The sequence below is a fragment of the Lytechinus variegatus genome, chromosome 1, assembly GCF_018143015.1.
Source record: "Lytechinus variegatus isolate NC3 chromosome 1, Lvar_3.0, whole genome shotgun sequence".
Classification (NCBI taxonomy): domain Eukaryota; kingdom Metazoa; phylum Echinodermata; class Echinoidea; order Temnopleuroida; family Toxopneustidae; genus Lytechinus; species Lytechinus variegatus.
Window position 1 is genome coordinate 21,198,236 of NC_054740.1, and position 18,638 is coordinate 21,216,873.

At 35.3% G+C, this 18,638-nt stretch overlaps 1 protein-coding gene across 1 annotated transcript in view; it reads left to right on the plus strand.

The window, feature by feature from the left end:
- Window positions 1–549: 549 nt before the first annotated feature.
- The window catches only part of LOC121429743 (rho guanine nucleotide exchange factor 17-like), a 38,529-nt gene continuing 20,440 nt past the window's right edge, over window positions 550–18,638 (plus strand). The window contains exons 1-7 of the mRNA XM_041626945.1: window positions 550–582; window positions 1,626–1,853; window positions 9,158–9,258; window positions 10,835–11,036; window positions 15,909–16,030; window positions 16,650–16,741; window positions 18,171–18,453. Of these exons, the coding sequence (XP_041482879.1) occupies window positions 550–582; window positions 1,626–1,853; window positions 9,158–9,258; window positions 10,835–11,036; window positions 15,909–16,030; window positions 16,650–16,741; window positions 18,171–18,453 (1,061 nt within the window). The remainder of the gene's footprint in view (window positions 583–1,625; window positions 1,854–9,157; window positions 9,259–10,834; window positions 11,037–15,908; window positions 16,031–16,649; window positions 16,742–18,170; window positions 18,454–18,638) is intronic.

The window sequence follows — 18,638 nt, forward strand, 5'->3', positions numbered from 1 at the left end:
AATGATTTTAATTTTGGTGTGAAGGGGGAGATTGTCGTCCACACCTGAAATGCACTTGATCAATTTCATGTATGGATTTAGAGCAACTGATTCTGTTATCACCAGACGATAGATGCCTGGGGATCAGTCCCCTGAGTATGTCTGTTTACATTATAAAAGCTTCCTAAGAACAATAAGGATGAACTTAATATCTAGATGCCCCTTTCTTATCTTGATAAAGATTGATATCAAAATGTAGATGAGCAGGGAGTCTCTGATAGGTTCATGGTAATTGATTGGATGCAGCCTGTACTAACCATAAAACGAAGAGTTTTGTATGATTGGAGCAAATCAACTCGTTTCATGTTGTTAAAAATTGTTGAAAGATTCTCTAACATATGTTGTCCCTTTTGTGGTTCTACAAAGCTGTCTTGATAAGGGTATTGTGATATTCTCACTTATCAGTAATGATTTCTCTTAACTCTGCTAATTGCTCCTTAGTGTACAATGTTCAGCCTTGGCCATTTTGCCCAATTCCCAATCAGAATCCCTTTGAAATTTCTTCCCAGTATGACTATGTTCACATCAGCATTAGATAGCCTTGTGAGAAAAATTACTTTGTCAAACCAAACAATGTTGAATTGCAGCAGTGTAAAGTTCTTAATTGTCTAAACTTAAACATTTAGTAAAGTGTGGGTTTGCAAGCTGTGAATATAAAGTTCACCATGTTATATGAAAATAATATTTGGGTAACTTTGCTATTATGTTAGCTACTATGGAATCTCTATATTAAATGGGAAGCTGAAGCCTTTTATGATAATAGTTATCATAATCCAAAAGCTACCATAATTTTAAGTTTTGAACCTTGAGGAAATTGCAAATATTTCAAAATTAAACACCTTTAGATCTGACTGTCAACTGTGTCAAGGCTTGAGGAAAATGATTCATATCACAAAAGACTCTGATAAACACCATGCTATGCTAAGAACAGAAATTTTCTGGCATGCACATAGTACAGTAGGTCCGCATGCAGGTGTTAGCTACACCATCTTCTGAACAGAGATTTAATTATAGAATTATTCATCATCATAAAACAGATTCGGTACATAGTGTTGTCATCTGCTAATAAGATGACAACAATAAGATCCTTACGTTCCTCCTTTTCCAATTCTCTTGTTGCCCCCAAAGTTTCCGAAACCTGGGGTGAAAGATCATTTGTTTACTCATCCTCTAAGCTATGGAATAGCCTCCCTCAAAACATCAAACAGTGCTTGACTTCTGAAACTTTCAAACATTACCTCAAAACATTTCTGTTCAATTCTTCTTAATTTCTTTTATAATTTCCTAAAAAGCGCCTTGAGCACTCTACAGAGTGGATTTGGTGCGATATAAGTGTGTGTGTATTTGAGTTTTGTCAGACGTGTATCAATCAGATATGATTATTTACGTCTGGGACCGACCTTTAACGTCACCATCCGAAAGAGGTGACCAGGGCTCGAACCTCGACCCTCTGCATCAATTTGTAACTTCCCCACAGCTTGGATTACAGGCTCACGCCTCAACGCCCAGTTGTGGCGTCAAAGTCTAGTTGTTATTATTATTAATAAAATAAAGTATGATTTTCCTCTTTTCTTTCAATGATCCAGGAGCTCATAGACAACACCCCCGATGACCACCCTGATGGTGAGTTACTACAGAATGCTCTGAGTACCGTCAACACCCTTGCCAAGGCTATCAATGCTAGTAAGAATGATGCCGATCAAGCCCTCATCGATCGCCAGATCATCCAGGAGCTGGCTGGACTCATTGATGGCATGGACGATCTCAACGTCCCTCATCGAAGGTTCGTCAGACAGTATCCTATATCAGAAACGGTAAGAATTCCTTCGTTATTCCTACGTATTGGTGCAGTTTGATCCTTTCTCCAAGATATGTTTCTTAATCAAAGGTTCAGTGGACAGTATCCTATATCAAAGATGGTGAGAATTCCTTCACTATTCCCATGTATTGGTGCAGTTTTATCCTTTCTCCAAGATATGTTTCTTAATCAAAGGTTCAGTGGACAGTATTCTATATCAGAAATGGTGAGAATTCCTTCTTTATTCTAATGCATGCTGCAGTCTACTGACAATAGGAAGTAACTTTTTGGAATGAGTTTCTTAGTAAATTAGGAATATGCGTTGTTTTTTCTGGAAATATGGAAGTGTATGTGAGTTTCAATGGCTTGGCCTTGGCATCAAGGTGAGATGCCTGAGCCTTGGGTTTCAATGCCTTGACCTTGGTTTTGGTGTTTTGGCTTTGAGGGTCTATGCATTGACCACAAGTACACTGCAAGATACAAAGCAACAAATGGAGGAATCATTCCTAAATCCATAATGCAAACCAAGGTCTCATCACTCTATGGTGCCATTTTACATCGAAATTGGTAGCTCGAGGCTTTTCTTTAAAGCTAATGAGTGATTACTGGCCTAAGCTAAAGATTAAATGATTTTTGTAAAAATAAAATGGAATCAGCCTGCCTTGTAATCAACCATAATTCAGTCACTACTTCTTGATCAGTGCAACATCTGATGATTCTATCGTCACTGTGATCATGACTGCATCACCGTTGCCATGGCAATTCCCAGCACCCATCATCCTCTTGTAATCAGAATATGAAATTGAGGATGAGGAGGAGAAGAAGGACAGATGAAAGCAGATGACTACTGTCAATCAGAGATTAAACCGTCTGTCTTCTTCCCAACCCCACAGCAATCATGGTAGGATTATTATTTAGCTTCGAGTCTGCAGAATGCAACTTGAGAATCAAAGATGGTTTAGAGAGTACACGTTCTTAGTGAGGTCACAGACAGTGCAAACTTCTGAATTATTGGTGTGATACCGCAGGACAAGTACTATGTCGAATGTTCTATATTTGTCTGTTCAGCATTGTCTTACACACTCTTAAAACAAATCAGCCAAATTGACTAGACCAGTAGTCAGCTGGGAGCAACTGATATGGCAATCACTGATATTCACATTTCTGACATATATTCTAGTCAGAAATAATTCTGTTCTCGTAAAATATGACTAGAAAATAGTCAAATATGACTAGAATAACAGTTGCACCCAGCTGACCCTATTAACTAGTCGTTTTTGACTGATTTATTGTATGAGAAGGTCAGATTGTCATGTGTAATCACAAGATATATTGTAGGTATCACAATGATTAATCATTGATTTCAACGACATACTATTAAATGTGCTGTGGAATTCGCACTGTATAGATGATCAAAAAAGATATCCACAATTGAAATCTTAAATCCTGCATTCCGAAATGTTGCTTTTGCTTCATTCAATACAACATAGAGACGCCCATGGGCAGTGACATGCACTATACAAGCATCGTCTTATTATTATTTTTATTATTATCTTTTTTTTTTTACTTGAAATTTAATTGAAATTGATTATTTCTGATTACCTTTCAAGATTAGTGTTTCTATTTTATCATCATCAGTTGGAAGAAAAAAATGTTTTTCCATATTTATTCTTTTTATGACCATCATGAGAATGTAGAACAGACAATCACCAGGCTCTGTCTCAGAAGTTTACCCTTAGACTAAACACAAAATGTCACATAATTTGAGAGTTTTAGAACTTATTTTCTTCTTGAGAAGAGCCACATTGGATTAAGCATTTATGTTCAAAGAATTTAAAAAATGCTCAGAACACTTAATCTGTTAAATTTGGAGGTAATATGATTTAATGTTAAATTAGTCCATCTTATTTTGTTTCTGGTAAATTGTGTTCCTACTTCAAATTGTCAAACAATTACTACCAATTGTAGAATGTCCAAATATCATAAGCTTTAACTCAACTTTCATTCCTGTCAAATTTTGTCATATCCCGAAAGCAATTAACAACTTGAATTATTTATAACCTACCTGCCCACTTTTGAGAACAAATTGAAGCCCTAGCATTCTAATGCCTCGTCGCCTCCACATTTCTCTGAAAAACTATCTCTCTATAGGATTCATACAATTTTTTTTTCATTTCAACTCATGATCTAAGTTCTAGAAATGTGTTTTTGGGGAAATATGAATGTTTTTATCATACAAATTCTATTTTTTTGAAGCATAACATTTCTGAAGCCGACAACCCTTCGGGTGAAACGTTTATTTATTGATGATTCTCTGGAATTTACTTTGCTAACCTAATTTGGAGGAGTTAGATTCCTTTTTCAATCAGAGCAGTGACAACTTTCCTTGATTTTGATCGGCTAGAAAGTGTCTGACTGTTACTACGGTAACTGTTGGATAAATCAGACTTTTATATATAACATCTGACTGTCTTTTCATGAAACGCTCCCCAAGAAGCGTAAGCAAGGGTATATGACCTTTAAAAAAGGTATAGGAGCATTTTTGTTAAAATTCATAAACCTAGTTAAACTCTTTCTTAATAATCCATAAGGAATATTCTATTTGAAATGTGTAGCTAATAACAAACTAATTTCTTGAAAGCAAAACCTGAAATATTTTTTAAAAACACAAGTTTTCAAGAAGTTAGCTGTAGCAGGATGCGGCAAGCCAGACGATGACCTTTGACCCAGGCTTCAGGGCTTGACTATTAACTGTTTCCTGTTTACCACAAAGAATAACAGCTTTTTTATCACCTGTGAAGGGCTTTGACATGAAACATTCATGTAGTAGGATATTTTCTGTTTTTCTTTGCTAAGAATAAAACTGGGTAACAGTGCCAGGAAATAGGGAAAATATCATCAATCCTTTCTAAAAATAACCAAATTTTATTTTTGTCCCCCACTTTGTGTGGTGAGTGTGGAAAGATATATGATAAATATTTACCTAAGTCCATATTTCACTGCCATGAACATTAGAGGGGTTGAGTTGAATTTAACTCAATGAGATGAATTTGGCATCTCTGAATGTTATTTCTCTTGCCTTTTTAAAATGGTCATCCCATTCATGTGTATTTGTATTTTTATCAAAAATTGTAATATTAGATCTTTGGTTTTCATTCTATAGCTTAACAAAGTACTTGGTGGGTGGCAAAAGCAATATTATTAAAATATGTCAAGTTTTATCACAATTTATTAGGCTAATATACTGAGTTTCCATTTGCATGGGGCTTTTCATTTGATATTTACCAGTCTACATGTAAAAGGCTGTAAAGCATATGATTTCATTGTGTGCTGAGAATGAATATGTAATAAGATTTGAGCATTTTGAATTATTTTAAAATCAAATTTATCAAGATATTGACAATTTGAAATGCAATGACTTTTTTTTCTAAGACTCAGAAAAGTTGTTTTTACTTACAGCATGAACTAGATTACTACATTGGTCTGGAAACATACTTTGTTCTCAATGTTGATAGCTTTGAAAAGATGAACTGTGATAAATAGTGCAAAGAGGAGAAATGTTTGCTTCTTTCTTGTGAGTTGGAGCCGATAGAAGATGAAGTTTCATAGACGATACTGTTGGAGAATGATTGAGTTGTGATCATTTCATTTGCATTTAATCTGGAACCTGACACTCTTCAGAAGATGAAACTTCATAAGAGATATACCCTTCTGGCTGTCAACTCTTTTTGGGGTCAGAAGGGGTTTAGAATGGGGGTGGAAGCCTAGGGCAGGGATGGGGTCAGGCTCCTCTAGCAATCCACTCTGTTATGATCAGATGGGGTTTGGAAAGGGGGGGGGGAGATGGAAGCCTATAGGGCAGGGATGGGGTCAGTCTCCTCTAGCAATCCACTTTATGATCAGATGGGGTTTGAGAAGGGGGGAAGGAAGCCTTGGGCAGGGACGGGGTGGAGCCCTTTCAGCAATCTAACCTGTAATTTTCAGATTGAACTTGGAATATTTGTTACTAATCCTGAAAAGAACATCTTTGCAGTGTAAGCTGTACTTAGCTTTAAATAGGGAACGTGCTCTAAGAAAACGGGGTATGATTCAGTTCTATACCGGTCTAAATTTGGTTCTGATAGGTGAGGCATTCCGATCAATTTACCCTGGTATTATGATTCTGAGCCAGCTCACTTTGTGGATAGTGAGTAATGAATTGGCGGTGATGTATTGATAGGGGCCTGTGTTTCATACACCGTTATCTGTCTGAGATTTCCAACATAAATGGCTCATTGTGGGACTTAGTGTCATTCATGACTCCTCTGCTGTCAATTTGGTTAATGATTTTTTTTTATTCAGAATTTTTTTGTCATTTTAAAAACCAAAATGAGAAAGTGGATGTGGCATGGTGTAATGGTTTTGACTCTTGGCATCAAATTAGGTGTTCAAGGATTCAAATTTCTTTGACTATCACCTCACAATATCGTTTGGTAAACCTACTTAAGTCAACGCTCTTTGCTACTCTCCACCCAGGTGTTAAATGAGTACCCAGTAGGATGCAAAAAACCCTGATAGTAACATGGTATGTAAAATCATGTGCTGGAATACTCCCCGTAGAAAATACTTGTGTTGTATTCAGGCGAGCCAGATTTTATCCATGGTAATTAGTCATTTTGAAGGACTTAGAACATCGTTCTGATGTTTTAAGTGTTAGTAAATAGGAATATCATGATATGGTCATATTACATTATAATTTGATTTATTTAAATGATAATCCCCAAAACAAACGTGTAGTTAGTGTCTCCAGGACAAGGTTTTTGCAGTTCTCTCTCAAAGTGATGTGAAAGAATGCATGTTGAGCTGATATGATATAATCCACAATGCAAACTGATACGATACCCATGGGATGTACGATTCTCAGTTACACACATTGCTTGGTGGTAGGGGCATGCGACCTCTTGTCAAGTATCAAGTTCTAGTTCCATAGAGAGCGTTTCATCATTACCTGTTATAAGCTACTGATATCCTTGCTTCTGATTGGTTGATTGCAAATTTAGCTTTGAAATCACTGCTTTGTGAAACGTTCCCCAATTTTTATGATTGAATGTAGGGGTGTGGAGTAAGCTGTAGTAAATAGTTGGGGGAGGAATAAATTGGAAGGGGGTTGAGTGATTTGGTGTATTGGGGGATAGGGAATTAAATAGATAAATGAGAATATTAGAAAAGTAGAAAATGGTTGAAGGAGAAAAGAGAGTGGGTTCTGATTAAGGAATAGGAATACTTGGAACAGGGTAAAACATGAATTCCTAATTTTTCCATCTTTTACCAAATTAGTCTAAATAATTTATTTCCCTCCTGCCAAATCAATAATAGTACTTATATAATCATGTTGATTTCACTATCACCCAACTGTTTTATGACCTGCACATTTAGGATTCATACCATGGATCCATTGATGTTGTAATGTTTTCCTAATTCATTCGTTTAATGAGCACTGGGACTTGAAGCCATACTCATATTTGTTATTCCACTGCTTCCCTGAAATGAGCTATGATGTGTAGTCAATGTATTCCTCCCCCAGGAATACACTTCATGAAATAAGAGGTTATCTGTAATGAATTTTCATGACTCCTGATTCACTCTGTATAGTCTAAGCTCTGAGGTGTCATTATGTTTTGCTGTTCTTTCTTTCTTTCTTTCTTTCTTTCATCAACATTACTTTTTTTTGCAAATTCTTCATTCCATTCTTATTTGTCTTCTTTTCTCCCTTTTTTCTTGTAATATACTTCTTACTGAGCAGGTATAGATACTGTCCAATATATATGTGATTGATAAAATCATTTTTCTTTCTTTTGTATTAGTTATAGATGAATATGATACTGAATGTGAGAATTCCTTATACATGTAGACTATTCCTAAAGTAATTTTGACTTTCCACCCCCTTGTTGCATAATGATAGATTTTATCTGTCAACTACATGTACACTGTTAGAAAATTTATCCTTAAATTAAAAGAAGTTCCTGCAGCAGAGTCTGGAGAACTCCTGTAATCTTACGTAATCTTACATTTATATTGTGTAAATTTACAGGAAATCAGTATTTGGTGTATGTAACCTTACAAATTTCCTTAAATAAAACACCCTTTTCCCCTTTTTAAACAGACCTTTTCTGTTAAATTGCAGAAAAATTCCTGTTTTATGACTTTACAAAATGATTCTGTTATTGCTTTCTGCAAAATCTTCTTTCTTTTTTTCTGTAAAATCAGGGTTTTTTAACAGTGTACCCTAATTTGTTATATGTTTTGACTGAAACAGACCATTGTGTGACTCCTGGGCCTCATTAGAAATAGGTCCAGCTGAACCCCTTTCACTTAATAACATATTACCATGGTAACTAGCATTCTAATGACATCTATTGGTTGATGGGAGGACATCATATTTTCAGCTAATGAAAAATATTTATCCTTTAAAAGGACAGACAGAAAACAGTTTGCCTTCATGATCATTATCTCCTTTTTGCAAATTAGAAGACAGAATATAATATAAAATATAAATCTACATTGACATGTTTTTTATGGTCAGTAATCATTCAATATTTTCCAAGAATCTTAAAGCCTATTTACGGGATAGTTTTTGTATAAGCAGTGTATTTTCTCCTTGTATTTTGATTAAAAATTTGAACTCTAAATTTCCTAATGAGAGGACAATATTGTAATGTTAGAGGCTGATAAATCCAAGCAAGAATATTGATGAATAGGCAACTCATTGTGAACCAGTGTGTTTAGCTAGACCAATTCAGCACTACTTTGTTTATAAATCCATTGTTTGCAGCAAAATATTTTCAGATTACTTTTCTTTTTTTAGTATTGAAAATGGAAAATGTGTTGCCTTGTTGGCAGAAGGGCAGTAGGTGATGCATGCTTGTTCATTTTCTGTGTGGTGTAAGCTCAAGCATGTGCTACATGAAATGTACTGCAGTGCTTTCGGAAGTTAACACCCTTCTGCTAAACATAGAAATCCTAATAATGTCCTTATTCCAGCCAAGCAATAGGTGATTTCACTTTCAGTGTTGACCTTTTGGTGTTGGTGTTACGTTTTTAAACAAGTATAAAACCAAACATTAAATGAAGATGGTCCTGAAAGGTGTCAATAATGTGATTTGGATCAGTTTTACAAACTCAGAATAGGTTTTGGAGCTAGGGGAAGCAGTCCAATTTGTGTTCTAACACCAAGACCAATGCCAACACTGGACCTGAAATCAACTAATGAGTTATTCAGAATTATTATGGAATTGTGGATTCTCATTATTTATGTATTTTTCTTTTATTTGTCAACTACAGAAAGGTTCCAAGAAGGATCATTGTTTGTTTCTCTTCTCTGATCTACTTATATGTGCCTCGGTGAAGAGGAAGAGTGCTGTCAGAAGACCTTCTGTTACTGTGTAAGTATATCAGGAGACCTTCTGTTACTGTGTAAGTATATCAGAAGACCTTCTGTTACAGTGTAAGTATATCAGAAGACATTCTGTTACTATGTAAGTATATCAGAAGACCTTCTGTTACTGTGTAAGTATATCAGAAGACCTTCTGTTACTGTGTAAGTATATCAGAAGACCTTCTGTTACTGTGTAAGTATATCAGAAGACCTTCTGTTACTGTGTAAGTATATCAGAAGACCTTCTGTTACTGTGTAAGTATATCAGAAGACCTTCTGTTACTGTGTAAGTATATCAGAAGACCTTCTGTTACTGTGTAAGTATATCAGAAGACCTTCTGTTACTGTGTAAGTATATCAGGAGACCTTCTGTTACTGTGTAAGTATATCAGGAGACCTTCTGTTACTGTGTAAGTATATCAGGAGACCTTCTGTTACTGTGTAAGTACATCAGAAGAATTTCTGTTACTGTGTAAGTATATCAGGAGACCTTCTGTTACTGTGTAAGTATATCAGGAGACCTTCTGTTACTGTGTAAGTATATCAGGAGACCTTCTGTTACTGTGTAAGTATATCAGGAGACCTTCTGTTACTGTGTAAGTACATCAGAAGACCTTCTGTTACTGTGTAAGTATTAACAGTCTATGGAGCTGGTCAATTTTGTCCTCATCACATCATTTGTTGTATTTATCAACTTATTTCTAAGGCAGAATTCTGGTTTTCAAAATTTTAAATTTCCCATTTTTTTTTTTTTTTTTTTGGGGGGGGGGTGATTAAAAAGAGGCAACCATGTTTTGATTATGAGGTGCTCATGCTAAAGTTGATTAGCACAAATAGGGATTGTTGAGACTAAACTTGGATAGTAATACATGCAATCAGTTGTACAGCTATGTACATTGTGTTATCAGGCACCTGTTTCATAATGGAATTAACAATTTTGGTAATTATATACCTACTATTATGGTATCAGGGTGCAGCAGCCAATCATATTGTGTATTCTGTGGGTTTCTTTTAGTAAGACTAGGTCAAGACCAGATTGAACAAAAACTTTGGTGTTAATCATCTGCAGTAGATGTAGACACACCGATTGGTCAATTTGACCTGGGTAGTGTTTTACAAAGCAGTTAGTCAGTGATTTTCACTTAATAATTTGTGTTTCTACAGAGATTAGTTATCGGAACATGTGATTTATCCAAGAATTATGATTTAAATAATATTAAGCTTATCTATAGTAGATGTAAAGTCATCAGTCTAAGAGTCAAGGATAATTGTCATCAATAGAACAAAGCAATGGACAAAGCTATAAACAGAAACGCTCTCCTTGAAATATGATTCTTCTCAGGGAATGAAATGAAAACCTGATGAAATCCACATTGCATCTTAAACTTGACAATGATAGAAATAGTGCATTTTATTCTCTCTTGTGGGAAGATATCAAGGTGTGTTCCTTTCAAGAGATGCCTGCAAATGATCAGGATGTTTCATGGCAGAGGCCTATATATATATTTTTTATAATTTATTATATGTATATATTTTACTTTCATTGTTGTATTTGTTTATCTCATTTTATATTCTATTATCAGTTTGTCGCCCTCTACATTGCCGATAGAAGCAAGCAAGTACAAGTTAAACTGGAAGCTTCTTCTAGAAGATGTAGAACTCATCAAGTCGACGCCCACCATCAAACGAGCCAATCAGGAGAGAGATCTCAGCCGTCTGGAGGAGGATCTGTCTATTCTTAATAATATCAGCAGCTTGTCAGATAATCTAAGCTGTCAACATCAGGTTAGAACAATCTTGAATATGTCAAAGCTTAAGATTAAAATTAAGATTTAGTAATGTTTGAGCTGATATTTTGCTCAGGGTATATCCTCTCCCCCTATTATTCAGCATAGTCACACATCATTGTGCTGTTATGGTGAGAAAAGTGTGTGGTGTGAAGTTGATGGAAGATAAGGAGACTGCTCAAGACAGATGGTGGGTTGGGAAGAGGTAGTGGTAGGGTTGGTGAAGGCCAAATGAGAAAAGCTTGTAAGGGAATGTACCGAGGAGGGGTATGGGCATGTTATAGGAAGCTTTGTGTTTGAGGTGTATAGTTCAAGGAGGAGGTTGCCCAAGAAGACATGGAAGAAGTAAGTGGAAGAGAAGAGTAGGATGGTTGGGATGAGAATGGAGGATGCACTGAAGTTGTCAAAGTAAAAGAAGGGGATTATCTGTTGATTCATAAAAATGAGGAAGTAAATACTGTAAGTCTTTCTGAGCCCTATTCAAATAAGGCAATTGAAAAAAGCATATCTATATTAAAATATCCCGAAATTCATATCTGCCAAAGCTTGTGCATTTTAACATGGTCTAAATTTTTATAAGTGTAATTACTGGCATCTTAACAGAAGAGTAGTAAGTTTGCATAACGATATTCCAGGGGTATTTATTACATCATTTTATTGGTACTCTAGAAGGAGAAAACAGCCATAGGGGAATTCCCTCAGGATGATCACAATCAAGAAAAGGCAATAAATCCACCAATCTTGACATATTAAAAACTAAATAATTCAGCAATATGTTATGAGTTGAAGTTTGATAGAGAAATATGAACAAAGAAGTGAAAAGATTTAATGGAAGAAGTCCAGGCCGGAGGGGAAAAATCCCTTCTTGAGAATCTGTAATAATATCCGGTGATAGAGCAATAGGATGATATCACTAGATACCGAGTTTCTAGGAATTGTTTACCCCCTTGCCTTTCTGCTCTTAATTTGTGCTGAGATGCTGATAAGCCATGAGTGATAGAGAAGGCACGAGATGGAGAGAAGGGGGGGAGGGGGGACCGGAAAAGGAACAGACAGACAAAAGTTGGAGATACAGTGAAAGAGACAGACAGACATTTTATAAATCTTGCTAATGACTGCACAATATTTGATGCCTCTTTGTTATTTTTATATGGTTTACATTTTTCAGAAATTGGAGGAAAACATGAAGTTTCTCCTTGTAAGTGGATTAGCCCTGGAACATTTCCCACACCCAATGCCAACCATTACTTCGAACAATAAAATATGAATGTTCATTTTCATTTTTTCCTTCAAAATTATTTGACTGGGCTGCCCACTGACCTTTCACTTTGAAAAAAAGTGTAGATCAATGTGTGTAAAAATGTCATTGTTTAAAATCATAGTGTGGTAATTAGGTAAAGTTAATAGTAAGAATTATGTTTTAAGCAGTCTGAAGTTGCAGTAGATATCTTTGTGTTTAAAGACAAGACATGCTCCCGTTCCCTGGCTCATCAAAGTAAAATCATTGAATGCATCCTGACAAACCTGATAGAATATTAACACCAATGGGGACTTACCCCCGTCAGGAAAGTACAACACACTCATCTATTTCTCTCCAGTGCCCCCGTCAAATCTTCAATTTACTTTCCACTCTTCCTACTTGCATTGCCCTCCTACTCTCCCTGCAATTAAATAGGAGGAAACCCTGGCCTAGAATCTGCCTATCCCAGACGAGCTTCTCACCGATTCATTATCCTTCAGTGTGGCTTGTGTCACGACTTGAATCGCCTGCCTGAACTGTGCTTTTAATAGTCCCATCCCTTCCCTTTCTTGTATGGTTTTGGTGAAACTGTCTGAGAACCTAAGGGAGATGGAATCAATCTATGTGCTCTCTAAATTGCTCTCATGTTTGTGGCGAGAAGAACTTTCACATCACCTTAATTGCTCAGGAATATTAATCACTCACTCCTTTACCTTTGGTTCATTCAATCATTGCAGAATGTTTTTTTTTTTGTGTGTGTAAGTCATGCTTTGAAATGTTTCCAACTGCATCAGCCTTGAATAGCTACAAATATTTCTTTAATCAAATAATTAAATCTGTGAATGGTATTTTTAAAGCTAAGTTCAAGCATGGTTAATTAAGAGTAAATCATTTCCAGCATGATTTAATAATGATAATAATGTGACTTATAAAGCACCAAATCCACTCTGTAGAGTGCTCAAGGCGCATAAATAGCTAAGAGTTAAATAAAGTTTTTAGAAGATTTTTGAAAGTTTTGACAGAGGTACATTTTTTTTATTATTTGTTATTTGTTATTGAATTATCTGTACTTATATCATTCATGTATGTTAGAAGTAGATTTGAAATATAAAAAATATATTGCAAGTATTAGATATTGACCTGACTCCCCCTAAAAAAAAGAAAATGATTCCATATATGCTTCTAACTCAGCAACATTTCCTTATTGATATATACAATCAACTCTAACACCAAAAGGAATTATTTTAATATTCAAAACTGTCAAGGCTTATATATCCAATTAATGTTTGCACAATATGGCATTGGAATAAATCACTTTCAATCACTTTCAATTAAATAAGACTCAGGATTAGTTGTGCTGATACAAGATTAAATGGAAATTAATCAAGGTTAAATGAGTGAATGGTTATTAAACTACTTTATTTTGATTGGCAGTATTTAATGAAATTGCTCTAACTTTCAATTTATTAATTGAAAAAAGCTTCTAAGATCATTGCAGTTTAAGTTGCATTTTAGACAAGTCAGTCTATTGTTGACACTTTCAATTTTACATCATCTTTTAAAGATTTCACTTTGAATAGATATGTAGATAATGCTGACTTGATTGTGTAGTTTGTATCATATTAAGAGAGCTAAATGGAAATAGTAATGCTTGAGAGATATAATTTCAATCTTAGAAATCTTCAATGCCTTGGGGATCTTCTGTGATTGATTGTTTATAATTGAGATGATTTAATGTAAATCCATCTTGAGATGAGAAAAAGAGAGTACAGTGTCTCATAAGAAGGTATGAGAATATATGATGGTATTTAATGATTATGATATCAGCCAACTCACAATTCCTGGAACATGCTTCTTTTCTCAAATCGGTCATGGTTTTGTAATCATTTTCTAAAACATTTATTGGTAGTTGATGATTGATGCACATTGTTTCTTAATGCTAGAAGGTTGGAATAGTATGTTGAATTCATAACATTATGCCCTTCTGACTCTTAAACGATGATGGGGTGTGAAATGAAAGCAGAATACTTGATATTATCAAATGATATTTTCTTTATCACGTCTCTCTCTCAATCTATGAACTAGTGTTAACTGTGTCAATGAGGGTTAATATCTTACTTGTGATGGCAATGATGAAAGGATTTTGGCAAGCAACATTGTGCAACATTCCATTTGCAGTGGGTGATGAATTTAAAGAGATGTTAATAATCATGCAACAGATTAATATAAAAGCACTACGTCAAGAGTAGAGAAAGGCACAGAATAGAGAGATGAAAGAGGATTTAGCAGTAAACTTTGAAACTTGAGAGGAAAGGGAGGGGGGATGAAGAGGAGGAGGATGAGGAAAATATTAAGGAGCAGCAGAAGGTAGGGGAGTAAAAGATGGAGGAGAAAATGAACAAAGAGGAGTAGAAGGATGAGGATGGAATCAAGAAGGAGAAGAAATTGATATTACTGAGCCTTCCATACTTATCTTTATGTGCTTCATGCATTTTATGTCTGATTTTTTTCCTTTCTCAATGTGGCCTAATAGCATGAGCAGTTTCTCTATTTGATCTTTAAATGAAAGCATTTGTCAACAAGCCGGTCTGTTGTCAGATCGAGCTTCATAAACGTTTCGAGTTTCACAAAATTACATCGAAATTGAAAAGTGACATACGAGTATGAGGATATGCAGGTATGCTTGCTGCATCGTATGCCTGCCGTTCCATACCGCTCCCTCTGTCTGTTATTAGTGGGTTAAATGGTGCATGAAGGATGAAAGAGATAGAGAGAGAGAGGGGGGGGTATGAAGATGGGGAAGAGAATAAGACGGAAAGAGAATGGAAGAAATCATGATGTGGACGATGTCTTATTGTTATGATGTGTCTTTCGCAATTCATGATACATTTCCATATTTGGCCATTACAACCAGACATTATTCTCAAGAATTTTGAGCAGACCTTCTCCAGTCCCATAGAGACCATCCCACAGCAGTGCAGCTATTTGAATACCATTTGGTTGCCATGGTGACTAATGTCAACATTTCATGTGGGGCATTGTGCCAGGGGGATGATGGATTGGTGATTGAAAAGAGTGAGGAGGAATTAATGGAATATTATTATCCTTTGTGCTGGAATTACGCATTTACCAGGAATCATTTTCATCACTATTTACCTTTTCTATGGGGGGGTGCTTATATACCTCTATTATGTAATACCTGCTTATTTTCCTCCCTGGGTAAGGTTATGAAGAATCATCAAAATAGATGTCTCTTATGATTGTATTTGTCTAATCTCTATATTCTGTAATCTCAACTTTATAGGTTAACCCCTATGATGAATGTGTTTAATTTGTTGTATTAAGATCTCTCACCATAAAAATGAGCATTTGAGAGAGATAAGTAAAAACATAATAATCCGTTTCATGAATGGCATTCAACCCTGGAATGGCATTTTAGTATGTACATTAATCACATGATGTGAGAGACATGCATCATTCGTTTGTTATGTTTTTTTTTTTTTTTTACTTATGCTTTGGACCCTTTCCTGTCATCTGAATTGTTGACTGGGAGCCAATGATGGTACAATTTGTCAAATACATTATTATATAATCATTCATTGACCTATAAAATGTTCCTCTTTGTTTCAGAATCTTGATGAGGTTATCAAGGAAATCACGGAGAATATAAGGAAAACTATTTCAGAGAGGCAGGCCCTCTCAGCTTTACCCCATACACCCGTTAATAAAGTAGAATTGACTGCCACCACTACGTAAGTCATGTGACCTATCAATAATATCATGTGACCTCATTACTTGTCATGTACCCTTTCATTACTTGTCACGTGACCTATCATTATTTGTCATGTGACTTCTCATGCTTGTCATATTAGCCAAATTAAATATTATATAACATGGAATGTATCAAGTGTTTTTAGCATAGTTCATGTAATACATAGTGGAGCCTATAATTGCTGGGTTTTTTTAATAAGCCAGTAATGGAAATGTATATTTCGATAGTATTTATGTGAAATATTTAAATCGAATGTTTCCAACATTGCAGCATATCTGTATGTATAGTTCATTATTTTTTGTAACCTTTTTCATTTTGTATGGTTTGTTTGTTAATACCTTTGTGTTCAGAATTTTACAGCAAATTATTACAAACATGTGCGTAGAATCCCAGAACAAAGTTCAAAATATTGAATGAAATTAAATACATACAGTGTTTGAATTCAAACTATATATGATGGGCAATACTAATATATGTTACCCCCTATTTATAATCCTTTGGTAAACATGAAATAAATGCTATTCTATTTTCTGTGCAATTGCTAAATTTTTTTTATTAAATGATGCATTCATATTTTTGTTTTTATATTCACACTACAGGGAAGGCATAGAATCATTTGTGTTATTCTTCAACAGCTCTGAATTAAGAAGTAATTTTGAAGCTGAAGTGGAAGAAGCAAAAAAGAAATTAGGTAAGTGTAAGTTAATCAAAATAGCTGTTTGCCTTAAACCTAAAATGGTATAAAGAGTTCATGTTTAATAGCGTAGGCCGCCTTCACAAGGAGTCATTATAAATGAATTTCAAAGTGATATAAGTGATAGGTATTGATTCCAAAGGCATTTATGCAATCGTGTTATTCCCTTTTTTCATTTTACCAATTTTTTATTTCAAAATGTCCCATGCCAGACAATGTAAGATATTAGATATTGTTTTTCCTGCTTGTTGCCTGAGAAACAGCACAGCTTCTTGATTGCTCAGATTGAGGGGAAAAGCCTCTTTTTAGTACCATACCTCTCTGTGCATCCAAACCATACATGAAATTGATCCAGAATGGTAATCACAATCCGGTATTTTTAATTAAGATGGTGGCTAGAGATTTTTAATGATAATCCTGAGTTTGGGATTGAGATTGAATTTTGGCAGCTGTCTGTCTGTGATTTAGAAGTGATGATTATTATGAACTTCAGATTGAGTATATGCTGGAAGAGTTTGAAATCATCAACAATTAACAATGTTACATAAGATACATACAATGCACAGAGATACATGTATGAGATTACTGAAAAAAAATTATTCCAATCTTTTTCTGATTTTTTTTTTTGGGGGGTTCACAATTTACATTTTAAAGCCTCTGAAGTACATTCTTCTGAAGAGTCAGCCTTTCTAATTTGATTTATTAATTTCCTTATTGTTTGAATTGTTTTGAGATCATTGGCACTCTGCCACCCCCCTCCCCCCTCATGTTTGTTTAGAATTTTGAAATGCTTCTATTTACCATCAATAACTGGGATGTATTCATTCAAATTTTTGATATTTTTTCCACCTGTATTTTGGATATTCTGGCCAAATGAGTAACATTGTTATTAACTCATTCAAGTAGTGGACAGATAGTTGAATACCCGGGGTGAGATATGTGCCACCGTTCGTAACTCCATATTCCATCCAAAATTATGTTTTCACACCAAAAGCAGACCATTGAAAGTCCAAAATGTGAGTGGATTGAATAATTTTGCATGCAATTGTAGATACATGATACTAGGTGGGCTTTGTAATGGTACCGGTATATGGAGATTCCAATTGACAATTTCAATAATTTTGTTTTTCAAGTGAATTTATCACCAGAACATGAGATTTGAAGAAAAAAAAAATTACTATGCCATATGATTTGATTATGATTATTTTTTCTTGTTAAATATTTCATCAGGGATGCCAGTTTTCAGGCAAAAGCCTTAATTCAGGCTCTGGCAATTTATTTTCAGGCCATAGTTTTAGCATTTTTGGGTACAAAATATTGTATTCTAGGTGGTTTTCAGGCCCTCTGATCAATTCCAACTGGCATCCCATATGTTCAAGAATTAGAATACAATCCTGATATTCACACCATTATTTCTTCCTTGCAGCTGCTAGTTCCAGGGACCGGTTCCCTCCTCTATTCCTATACCCCATCCCTATTATGAAGACCAGGAGTGGTATGCAGTTCTCCTGTGCATCTCCTAGTCTTGGTACAATGAGTAACTCACTCAAAGATGTCTGGGTGTGTAACAGCGATGGTTACGTTGGTCAGGTCTGTCTATTGAGCTTGACTCCGGAGCCTTCCATGGCGTCATGCATCTCGGTGTGTTCGGCTCGTATCCTATGTATAGCATCGGTACCCCAGGCACAAGAGATTTCCAAGTCACACAGGTTAGTAGTATTATATTCTCTCTATATGTCTTACAGTGTGATTGTGTACATTCCCTTTTGCCCCTTGAGTCTATTCATTTAATCTTCTTCCCCCACCCCTCTCTCTCTTCATCTTTTTTCCATCTTCTTGATTATAGCCCTCTCTCACTCATTTTATTTTTTTTTTCTTATTTTTTACAAAAAAA